This window comes from Calonectris borealis, chromosome 1 (genome assembly GCF_964195595.1).
Source record: "Calonectris borealis chromosome 1, bCalBor7.hap1.2, whole genome shotgun sequence".
NCBI classification, from domain to species: Eukaryota; Metazoa; Chordata; class Aves; order Procellariiformes; family Procellariidae; genus Calonectris; species Calonectris borealis.
In genome coordinates this window covers 120,392,967-120,405,640 of record NC_134312.1, presented here as the reverse complement: position 1 = coordinate 120,405,640, position 12,674 = coordinate 120,392,967, and the positions used below count along the sequence as shown (strand labels likewise).

The window sequence follows — 12,674 nt, the reverse complement described above, 5'->3', positions numbered from 1 at the left end:
ATCAGCGATACTGGTGTCAGGAAGATTTATTTGATTTTTTTTTATTAGAGGAGAGAAACAACTGGTACCAGTTCCTCACGGACTCTACTAGAAGTGGGTAGCAGCACAATTATCTTTTCTTGTTGCTATCTAATTTATTTGTTATTTTGATTTGAAAGTTAACATTGACTTTGGAAAAATACAGTATCCCAAACTCTGCTGGTTTGTAATACCACTGGTTTTTTCGCTTTCTTCTAGATTAAAAGTTGCATGTTAAGGGAAACCCCTTTTCAAGAATGCCCATTTCCTATCTTTTTATTACCAACAAAATCTTTCTTATTAAAAGTGAGATTTTTTTATAATTTAATTTAGTTTTGTTTTTCTAAAGCTGATTATTTGCTTCATGGTCTTTTTTTTTCATCAGCTGCAACTATTAAAATAGACTACCCGTGTTTTCTGTAGGTTTGGAAGCATCGGATTCAACTGTACTTAGTGGAGAGTTTTATGCCTAAAGCAAGGATTACATTTATCAGTAAATTTTCAGCTGTTACCATGTTCTTACAGACATAACTGCAATGTTAAATTTCTAAAACCACCAGGATATGTTCCAAATCAAACCAAAGATGTGGTGTCCACTTCAATTAAAATAATAGATTTTTAGAGCAGTTCTGTTAAGAGTCCATATCTTAAACCTCACTTCTACAAAAACTAGAAATGGCCTGCTCATGCCATTTTAATTTTGAAAATGTCAAAGCATTTCACTTGGTAGTGTTGAGACATAGTCCGTGATTTTTGCGTGACCTTTCAGTCAGCCCAAGGTAACGAGAAGCAGTTGTTTCCATACAGACAAGAACTGACCTAGCCTCGCTTTAAGGTCCTCGCGGTCATTTACAGCTGTTACTGCTTTAACTGACTCCACGCACAGCAGGCTCTGCTCATTTCCCCTGTGCCACGGGACCCTAATGTAGAGATCTATAGGAGATGTATAGGCATCTGAAAATGTAAACCAAATCTTACCTGCAAGAAAGGCCACGCTTGTGCTATTTTTTGCAAGTAAAGTAGAAACTGGTATCCCTAGAGAAACAAACTTTTGTTTTAACAGTACATTCTTAATCTGACTGTAGTGATAGTCTTTGCCATCCATGTGAGGGCTTTTTTATATGCTGACCTTTAAAGCATAGCTGTATGTACGTGTGGATGCATTTCAGTATTGTTCACATTTTCGTGCCAGCACCCTTAATTTACATATGAGAGCTGGACTTCTGGTCCCAGTGGATTAATTAACAAAAATGCAATGATGCACCTCGTCAGCATCACTCAGGTGACTCAAACTGATGGACATGTGGAAACCGAGTTATGGTAATTCATCCATGAATATATCTTCAGCAGAGCAGCAGGGCAGCGCTGATATTGGTTTCCTTGTTGTAACCTGACCTCCCCATAACTATTAGTAGAGCGTTGTGCTTACCCATGGTCAGGCTTAGCCGTGAATTCACGGGCATGGTGCAGAGCCTGTTGAGGTCAACAGAGTGGCTCCCACTGATTTCAGTGAACCGTAAGTACAGTTCGAACTGCTCACCTCTCCAGCCTCTGTGCGGAATCTGGGCTCCCAAGACATCGCAGGAATAAACCTGTGAAGGATGCCAGTTTCCATGGAGTCACGATCGATTTAACCCTCAACTGAAGTGATGTATAATTGAACAGTTTCTGTTCACTGCACCCAGGATCAACAAACGAGTCTTAAAACTCCAGCGTTGCTAACTGGAGGCACCAGAGTGAGGGTTTCAGCAGGACTTTCCCAGCTCAGCCAGAAGGCAGGAGAGCGCTGTCTCAGAGCATCCTTAAAAATGTATGAAGCAGCTTGCGTGACAAGGTGAAGATGGGAATACAGAGCTCCCATACTTTACTTTTCTATCACCATTTCATCATTTATTGACAATTTTTCTGACCTTAGCTTTAGAGTGCATATTGATTTACGTGGTGAGGTCCCTTTTACAAGTTTTTATAACTTAGACATTGCATTAAATCGAAACAGGAAGGCCTCAGTTCTGCAGGTGCACCGGCCCTGTGAGGCTGGACATCCACATGGCATCTCCATAGGCTCTAAATCTATCTGGCCCCTGGAGTTAATCAGTTTTTCCTTCCTTACACCACCAGCTCGGCAGCGGAGAGGTCCTTAAATATGTCAATTCTCCTTAAAGTTACTTCTGAAAGGTACAAAGCATCTAACAGATCTTTTAAAAGTGCAGCTCTGTATGAAAGGCCAAAGTTCTGCTTAGAGAAATACAAACCAAAAATGTGCTTCAATTCCTGTTTCATTAAACCTTTCAGGAGTAGACAACAATGTGATAATCAAGTCTCCTGGCATTCAGTTAGACAGATGCACAGTGTGTTACTTTGATGTATTACAGATGTATGATCTCAGTTAAACTATGGCAGTCATGCTTTTGCTTTAAGACACATTGATTAAGGACTTTTTCTTGGAATTAGAAGGCTTAAATCTAAATAACAAAATGAATCATCTTTTAAAAAAATGATTCAAATTAGTTGGAATCCTCATTTTCAGTCACTTAAACCTAATCTCCAGTAAGTATAAATCAATTTATAGTCTTGCTGAAATCAATATAGCTACTCTGATTTATACCAGTAGCAAATTTCGCTCCTGAACTACAGTTTTATCAATACCCTGGTGTTTCTTAAGAGATAATTCCAATGATTGTAGTCAATAGCAACTGTTGGTTTTATTTTGTTGTGTGAAACACAGCTGGTATTTTTAATGCTTTTATGAAAATGCCAGTTTTAGCAGACGGCAACATGCAACATTTAACTAAGTGTTATAGATCTTCAAATTACCTATGCAGGTGCAGTTTTCATGGAGAAAGAAAAATGAAACTTGCCAATTTAAAGTACAGCCTTGCAGGGGTGATGGGGAATTCTGATTTCTCTGTCTAGAAATGGGAATCTTGGCATATTTTTCTAAGGTGTTTTGGCTATTACCTATCTATGTGATCACAAGCTTGAACAGCGTAAAGACGTGATTTTATGTCATCTGCCAAAACACAGTGAGAAGCCCAAAAGATGTAATGGTGCGAGTCACAAAGCCACAAGGGCAGAGCTGTGGCAATTGCCCGTACGGCAAAGGGGACCTGACAGGCAGCTGAGGTTTGCAGCTGGAGTGCATCCAGGCATCTTATTGGCCTTGTTTAACGTTATGCATTCAGTTGGTTTAAAAGTGTCCCCCAAAAGTTGAGCACTTCGATCATTTTCCTTGGGCAGCGGAGCAGAGGTTGAAGATACCCTGAAGAAGGGAAGAGCGCCTGCCTGCTCGCACAGCAGCTCCTTCGCTAACGAGAAAGCTGTGTCCTGCCACCTCCCTCCTTCCTCTCCCCTTCTGCCTCTCGGCTGCTCGCTAAACCCATAATTTAAGGGAGTACTTGGACCTTTTACCTATTATTCTGGATCAACTTAGAGGGCAGCAGAATTATGAAATCCAGTTTTTGTACTGAAAAAATGGACTCAGAAGGAGTCTGTGAGCTCCTGAGCTTGCTGATGGTGTGCTCCTATTGACCGAGAGCGAGCTGAGGTTCCCATTCATTTGAGCAGTCAGTAATTTGCATGGGGAAATTTCACCACCATTTCCATTGCTGATCAATACTGGCTCTAGCAAGTGGAGCCCTGTTATTCAAAGCATCCTTCAGAAACTTTTTATTGTTCAGTTGCGGCATTTTACTGCGACATTTACTAGAAAAAAATAATTATTAAACAAAGAGCATTGGGAAGGCAGTTCCACGCTGAACAGATCCTGGGAAAAAATAAAACAACAAAACAAACACAGGCATAAGTTAAAGCCTGCCTACGCTTTGGTTCTCTTCATTTCATCATCCTCCAAGTTCCCAACAAGTATCTACCTGACCCTTCAACTGGGTGCTGAGTCAAGGGAGGCACCACGAAGCTCAGCTGGGTGCTGGGAGCAGCTGCTCCCTGCACCCGTCCACCTCCCTGCTTCGGGGCAGGAATGACTCTGCGTATGGAAAGGATCCCCTGGCTTCCCTTTGCAGCCTGTCACTTTTCCCGGCTAACAAGGCAGGAGGGCAGAGCCGGTGCTGAGCTCTTCACTGAGGCACCACCAGGCTGAGACCTCTATCAGCCAAGCAAGGAGGTGGAGGACTGATCCTTTTTACCCTCCTGCTTGGCTGAGCAGGACACAGGATCAAGGTAACCAAAGAGTTGACTTTATTGCTCATTAAGTGTATTTATATCTGATGTTGCAGTGTGCTGTGAGCCTTGCGGGTCTGACTCTTAGCCTGTTGGTGTGGGAATGATTGCAGCTGCGGGTTCAGTGCAGGATACATGGACAGAAGATGGACAGAGAGGGAGCACCAGCTGGTTTCAAACACTGACAGCAGCAATTGTAAGAAATGTTATTGCTGCTATCAGTCTGGCTTCAGCTCAAGCCGCGGCTGTCTAAGCAAGCTTTGCCTGCTAGCTTTTAATGGTGTGTCAGTTTTGAAGTGACAAAGACCTCTGAACATCGCTTGTGCTCTTTTTTTCATCGAACCTCTCCCCTCGGCCTTGCAAACCCTCCACCCTTTCCTCGTTTCTAAGATAAGCTTTTCCTATAGGCAGTCCTTTTTCTGCAAATCAGCCTGTGAGTATCAGCAAAGGCTTCACGGATTTATTTATTGTGCTTGTGAGCTGGAAAACCCCACTAAACTTTTTAATCAGCATAAACCTGAACTTAAAGCTAGCTGTCAGTAGCTCTGTCTCCCTTGCTTCCTTTCAAAGGAAAACACAATATCCCACCAGTGCTTCCCCTTCCAAACTCGGGACAAGCCAAGGGATGCCCAACACAGTGGCACTGTGGCACCATTTTTGCCAGCACTTGTACACCCCCCCGCACTGCACCATGTCATGAAGAGTTGTACACTCGGGTCCCAAATCGACGTAACTACCTCAGCAAGGCACCTCACCCGTGCTAACAGAGCTGTATGATTCAGTTCTGGCATGATCTCTGATCCCGTGAGATCAAGCAAGCTGTGTGAATGCCCTATTCACCCGGACTTATTCTTACCTTTGTTAAATAAAATATCCTCCCATAGTCACCAGTCCTACTTTATAAACTTCTCTAAAACAATATTTCAAATAGCATGGAATTTCCTTCACATGGCAATCAAAACTTGAAAATCATGAGGCAGTCATCATCGCTGAGAGTATCTGTGTGAACTGGTTTCGGCTGGGACAGAGTTTGTGAAGACAAATTGCTTTTGCTTTAAGTAGAAGTTATCATTCATGAGAAAATGCATATAGCTATCATGTGACAACTTGGTAAGAGCATCTTTTTTGCAGTCTGTGATGATCTTTGTATTGAATATAGCACAAATCCTTAGATTTTCTGGAGCAGATGAAAGCAAAAAAACCACATAAGCTTTCTGGCATTTGAAAGAGGTATGAGGTGAATTTTCAGGGAGAAAGGAGTGCATCTCAGCTGGGTTTAGTTCTGCAAACAAGATAGCTATCTTGAATAAAATCCCAGAAAATTTGAGCAGTGGTATTTTTTCCTCCATGTAGCCTGTCAAATTCATCCCAAATGTTCCCATACCCAAAGCTGACCTCCAGAAGGAGGATAAAAATTTCTATTGTTTTTGCAAAAGTTTTTATATCATCTTAGCTGTAATGAAATAAAGGTAAATATTTTTTTGCCTAGTGCCACATTAACTCAGAAAATACTCCTGTTTTGGTAGAATGTGTTGTTTATGGTAAATATCACAGGAAGTGAGTTTTAGCATTTGTTTACAAATATTTACTGAAGCTAACATTTTCTTAAATGTACTATACTAAATAATTCATTAGAGGGCTAGCCACACAGAAAAAAAAAAGACTGAGGTAGCTCTGCCTTAAATTACCGCATTCAGATTTGACTGAATGTTTATTATTTGTATATAAAGTCAGTGTTTCTAAAGACAGCAAATTTCCCCTTTTTAAAAATGCATCAGAAAACTATAGTTTTAGAACGTCTTTTGTACTAATTAAGCCAAAATGTATGAATTATTAAACATGTTCATTTGCAGTGCTCATGCACTTGAAAGGTTTGCTTTCATTACTAATAAGGCACACACACCGCTGAAAAGAGGTAATTAGAGCATCAAAGGCAATGAACCATCCTGAAACTTGATAATGCTTTGCCTGAAAAAAATCATCATTCAGCTCAATAGCAAGAAACCAAAAAAGTCTACACTGTTGTGTCCAGAAGGATGAGAACCAAAGTCTTTCCAAGTAACTCCATAGATATGGCAAGAGGCTTTTAATCTTCTCAAAAATACCTTCAGAATTGATGTAGGAATGGCAAAAGTCAAACCCTGTGGTTACATTTCAAAGACTGTGTTTTTAAGCCAGAAACACATTAGTTCTTTAGAAAAGAATTTTTCATCCTGTGAGACTGTTTCAATCCTAGCAAAGAAGGAAAAGTTCCATTCTCAAAATTTTTCTTTTCCAGTGATTTTTATAATCTGCTTTGGTATATAAGCAGTTGCAGGGAAAGATGCTTCTTGCAGATAAGAAGGAGCACTGGCACTTTTTATGACAGGAAAATGTGTACATCGTATCAAATAATGAGTGCTCTGTGTAAGCCATGTCAGAGACTGTGCGTTGTGTACCCAGCTTTGGAGAACAAGTTACACTCTCTGGTTTCTCATTACTGCAATCCTGTTGGAACTTCGCCCCCAGACACTTAGAAAACTACGGTAAAATGACTGCATATTGTTTACACAGATTATTGACTATGCTTTCTTATGTAGGTTTAGGGAGGAAAAAAAGGTCTTTTTTACATAGCCTGAAGCTCTTAATGCACGTAAGAAATGTCTAGACAGCAGCTTGAAAACCAACCTTCATCTCTGTAAGGTTCAACACTCATCTTTTTTATAGTCCATGCATATCCATTGCTCTCAAGAAGTAGCGATGTCTTAAGATACAGAAGCGGCTCTCCGAGGCGACCACGGGGGATTGCCAATGAGCCGTGCTCTGGCTTCTGCTCCGCATCAGCTCCTTCTCGGAAAGTCGACCGTAAAACAGAAAATGCAGTAGTAAGAGGGAATGCATGTGAAATGACCTGGCTAGTCTTAATAAAGCAGCAGGCACTGTGCCGCCTGGCAGCAGCCCATCACAGCCAGTGTTAGGGAGACAGACATCTTCGGGAAAAGGCCGGGAAATAGGGGTGGGGGTTCAGCGCAGAAAATTGGTCCTCTTCTGCCAGGGCTGAGGGACCCCTACTTTGCATGGGGGGCAACTGTGGGAGCATGAGAGAAACCCTGCTTTCTGACCCCGGCAGCCTCTAAACATCCCTGACAAGAGGGAAGTTATTACTTCGGTGTTATAGTCAGTCACAAAGTTTTCACGCCTACTATTGCCATCTCAGAGGTGTGCTTTGCTGCCTGCCTTCGCTGGGGCCCTGACAGCGATAACCCACGCCCGAGGCAGCCAAACGAAGGCCTGCACCACCTTCGTTAGCGGGCAGAGAGAGGTACGCGGGGGCTGCATCGCTCGCTCCTACACTCTTGTCTCCCTCCCCCACTGGGGAGGGGTGGATAGCGATAAGGCTCCTCGTTCAGGATACCGCGATGCTGCAAAAGATACAGCCATAGGGAGCGAGTGATACAAGCACTTCCCACCCAGGCTATCTTCCCACTGCAGCCCACGGGGAATGGTCTTTGGAGCAAACTGCCCCCACAACGGAGTTTTGCAAGGACTCTGTCCAAAAGGGAACCCAGACACAAAATAACTGGGGCGCAGCGTGGGTGGGCAGGGGATCGGGGACTGGGTGCAGAGGGAGCAGCGCAGCTGTTGGGCAGCACGAGTGTGCCCGCAGGCAGCTCGGTTCGATGCCTGCAGTTGAGTGAGCCGGCGCCTGCCTGCACCTGCCGGTTCGTGTGTCCGTATCCTGATGTACTTTACCCCAGCGGCAGGTACATTGCTGTCTCAGCTGAAAGAGGTCTCATATGCTGAATGTGTTTGGCATGAAAGGTACTGTAGGAAAATAAGGTAAATGAGTAAAACCAATTAATGTTACCGCAATTCATTTTTCAAGTGGTGATCAGTATGAGTATAAGCACAAACCTCCCCCTCTCTCTCCAACCTTACATAAATGTTGCCGTGGTGCATATGTCAGCCTAATCTTGAGATACGCACATCTTACTCTGTGGGGATTAAATACCATGTACCATGCATCTCTGTTGGAGACGTAACTCGAATAAAACATATGGTGTCAGAGAGTGCCCAGGGGATTTCTATAGGAATAAACAGCGGTTCTGTCCAAATGTAACTTCTCAGCAATTCTGTCTGTGACCTGAAATTATGGATAGAGCAGATGCTGTTAGTCTTTTAGGTAAGATTTGCAGTGCCTTGACTTATATGAGAAAGTAAAAGAACTGTTTTATTTTAGATCATTGGGCAGCTTTTAGCTTAGTTAGGAAAAACGAAATTGTTATATATTGTTTTATTACAAAGAAGTGCTTTCCTGGTCTACTGTATATGCCACTGGCACAGGTCAGCCTTAATTCCTATGGCCATAAATAGCTCATGTAGCCACAGGTGTAGTAGTGCCAAGAGCCTTCTACTTTAAACATTCAGGATGCATCCCACCTGTAGATGAGACTATGGTTTTGATAGCAGCCATAAAAAGGAAGATATATACTGCAGAGGTCTGTAAAGAAGGGGAAATACTGCTCTTGAATGCACCTGTAACAGTGCTTTTTTCATATATACGTTAGGCTACACCATTAAATATTTCTAGAAGGGAATGTCATTATGTGCCTGATTGCCCCTCAGTTCCTTGAAGCAACTTTATGAATGCCTAGCAGGCAGGGCTAGAATAAATAAGCCAATATGATTTCTGTAGTAGGTCTAATACATGTACAGATATGTGGAAGGTAACACTCACCCCTGCCTAATTCCAGACAGTAGGTCCAAGGTACCCGTTTGAACTCAGTAGCTTTGCAAAGGCAAATCCTCTGGACTGAGCAGGCTGCCATCACCAGGCTCACATAGAAATGCCCAGGAATCGGGGGACATAACGAATAAGAGGTTTCCTCGACAATACAGAACAGAAGGGAAGGTTGATGCAAGAGCTAGGGTGCCAGCCCCAACGCATTTTGTTGCCACAAAACAGCAGCATATTGATGGCCATAGTAGTAGAAAATCATTAGTGATTTAAACACGGTGATGATGGATGGCAGGTAAATGTTGTTACATTAGGACAAGAATGCTTTTCTGCTTTATTCAGAAATGTCGTTAAAACTATAGCCCTAATACTCATGTATTCATTTTAACTAATTCAGTCATTCTACTCTAGATTGGGGGTCATTAATTGTAACTGTGAAGGTTTTCATTTAAAATGGAAAATAGGAAATGGATATCTACTGAGCCTCCACATTTTCCACATTTTGAGAAATGAAAACCAAGACCTTTTTTTTAGGATTTTGAGAAAAACTTCCTGGTCTTTTCAGTTTATATCTTCTTCATGCTGTGAGTGCATGTAAAACACATTGCACTTCTCATTATAGTCATTCTATTATGAAGACAAATATTAATAGTGAATTCTTAGGGATCTGCCCAAAAGGAGTTTGTTGACCCATTACTCTTGATTCTGTAAGATCACAACGTAGCAAATGGCCGACAAACAATATATCAATTATAAATGTTGCAGCTGGACTGATTACAGTTACTCTGCTTTGGTGGCCAAATCCCCCCGCCAGTAGGTGAGGGTAACACAGTACGTGACCGCAAGTAAGGACTTGTTTTTCACTTTTGCCTCCCCAGGTGATCTCATGCATTTGCCACCCTACCTTAGGATGGACTTTTTATTGAACCGTGGCGTGCAGGGCACGAGCAGAGACCTGGGTTTGGGGCAAGCCTGCTTGGAGCCGCAGAAAAGCCGAACCTTGAAGCGCCCCACCGTCCTGGAGCCGATACCCATGGAGACATCCTCCACAAGAGAAGTACAGTCATGGCAACCTGGTGCTGTGGCAACGTTACCTCAGCGAGAAGGAGCTGAGCTAGGACAGGCAGCAAAAATGAGCAGCTCCCAAGAATCCCTGCTGGACTCCCGGGGCCACTTGAAAGGAAACAATCCCTACGCAAAATCTTACACCCTGGTATAACAAAAAGAGCATGGTTGGACAGTGGCTGTAAATATTTACACTGAAAAAAAAATCCAATGAAAGCTACCTTTTTTTTATTGAATTCCAATATTTATAATTAAAGAAGAAGATTGCCAAAATATTTGACAAAAAAAAAAATAATATGAACGACAGACAGTGCAAAGACTCTCTTGCTTTTTTTCTGTCTGAGTGTGAGCTTCATCTGACTGGACATCTAAATTTTTGGGTAAAAGAGTCCAGTTTTCTGATCTTCACAAACGTTTGTGTTTTTACTGATTTTCTACGAAGTGCATGGAGACTTAACTAAAACATTTTAACTGGAAGTTCCATCAGACAAGATTTAAAAGGGAAAAAAATCACAAAAAAAAAAAATCACCCTATTTGTGAATTCAACAGGAACATTGATTTGGAAAAACAAAAAGTCTTTTGTCATGTTTGCACTTTTTTTTTTAAATTAGAAAATGGGTCCTTGATTGTTCTTTTTTTGTTGTTAATTAGGATGAGTGATGTCAGTGGAGTGAGGGGATTGATTTGTTTTTTTTTTGATATTAATTTAATGAGACACTCTTTGCATTTTGTCTATGCGAAATAAAAGGGTCTTCTGCCTTTATTTGTGACGTCTGTTTCCATCGCCTTCTGCTGTACTTGGTTTTCCCTACCTGTAATAGCCGTGTCAGTACCGTACTCTGAACAATGTCTTCTTGTACCTTGGGCAGAAAAGGAAAGCGGAGGTCATACCTTTGGAAAAAAATCGGGGTTCACTCACCCACAGCTTTTTTGCTACCATTGGGCAGAGAGCCAGAACGGTGTTAAGTCCTGAGTGCTCTCAAACTCACCCCGGACTCTCTGCATTCGCTTCACCTGCCACCGGCAGGCTTTCATTCGGCTGCAATATTTTTTGGATCAGAAGAAATGTGTTGATGTTACTTTACTTACTCCCTAGGAATGGATCTTCAGTCCATTTGGGAGCAGCAGTCACAGAAATTAGTCGCTTACGTAAGGACTGGGGAAAAAAAACACAGCTTTTCCCATAATAGGAGAAAGGGGAGGAAAAAGTCATTCCAGGTCTAGGATCAACGCAGCTTTCTTTAGCGGAAAAAATCTTTTTACGGGGAAGCTGTCAGCTCATATTACTTTTTTGCATCTTTTGATTACATGAGAAGTAATATTGCTTGTTTTATACAAAGCATAAATGATTGAATACTACAGCTGGTGAGTTTTACACAACATTTGAGTGGCCTCGCTAAGTGCCTCCTTGTGTGTATTCTGGCTACCTTTGTGCGCCCTGACCAAGAGAACATGGTGCAGAGCATCCCAGATTAGTGCTAATACAAACACGCTGTTCAGTGCCGGCTGGAAATGTTAACTGGGGTCTGAAAGCAATAAAACTCGGTAAAAAACTTGAGCAGGCTGAGAAACTCCTGCAATTTCCCTGGCTGGTGACAGTTTGGGCACTGCTAATGCAAACATTTCTGCACCATGCTCAATTCAAGATGTTTTAAAATAGAAAAATGCAGTTATGTATAATTGTTTCATTGTAATTATGTTGTTATAAGGGCACTAAGTTAGCAAAGTACTTAAGTGTCTTGAAATGAATCAAGTTGCACTTTCATCCTTAGCTCTGTCAAGCCCAAGTGCTAAAGTCCTGGAAAGTCCTACAGAAGAAGCCAAATGAAGGCATCCTTGAGGTATGTACTTCTTAGAGCCCTACAGAGAAGTGCTGAGATGTCACTTAGATAAGGAACAATTTCCCATCTAGTCTGCCTATTTGACCAATATGGTGATAAAGCACATTAAAAAAACAAAACAAAAACCCAAAACAGAAACCAAAAAAACCCAAAGTAAAAAAAAACCCAACCTTTTGCCTCTGTAAAAAATTTTAAAAAATCAAAAATTAAGAATTACCTGCTAAGTATTTCCAAATAGAATGAAAAAACTATGTGTTGAAAAAAGATTAAATTATTCATTTACTTTGGGGTTTTTTTTTCCATATAGAAACATTTTGTTAATACAAATCTAATTTAAACATGCAAAAAGAAATTTCTTTTACTATTTCACATTGAAAACCTCCACAGAAGACTAAACTTCTATTGGAGACTTCATTTTTGGGCAATCCACTTCTTTTCAATTCCCACAAGTGTCTTTGCAGGGTGCTCAGCTTGAGCTGGATGGTGCATTGGTACTGCATTTACAAATAAAACCTGATTTTCTCAGCAGCATTCAGGACTTTTGAGTCTCAGGCCGTTTTCATCTTCCATTCAAGCTTCCTTCTTGTCCTCTGAAAAAAGGCAAAAAGCTTTTGGGCAAAATCCAGGCTTGATCAATTTGTTCCCGTGGCTCTTGGCTGCCCTCAAGCACAGGGATGGCGGGTCCCACGGCAGCGCTCCCCACAAAAACTCGCCTTCAGTGACAGACAAGAACAAGTGTGAGATGGAGGGAGGAAATATTCACATTTTAAGCTCCCGGTGACTGCTGAGAGTGGAAATATTCCAATATCTCCCTAAATCTACATTTGGCTGACAATCTGGAAAGTGCCAACTGTCC

At 41.8% G+C, this 12,674-nt stretch overlaps 1 protein-coding gene across 2 annotated transcripts in view; it reads left to right on the top strand.

The window, feature by feature from the left end:
* DSCAM (DS cell adhesion molecule) overlaps window positions 1-12,433 on the top strand; it is a 390,627-nt gene extending 378,194 nt beyond the window's left edge. The window contains exon 31 of one of the 2 annotated variants that reach the window (XM_075172878.1): window positions 9,790-12,433. In XM_075172878.1, the coding sequence (XP_075028979.1) occupies window positions 9,790-10,130 (341 nt within the window). In that variant the 3' untranslated portion in view covers window positions 10,131-12,433. The remainder of the gene's footprint in view (window positions 1-9,789) is intronic. The other variant, XM_075172887.1, reaches the window with a different exon arrangement.
* Window positions 12,434-12,674: the final 241 nt, after the last annotated feature.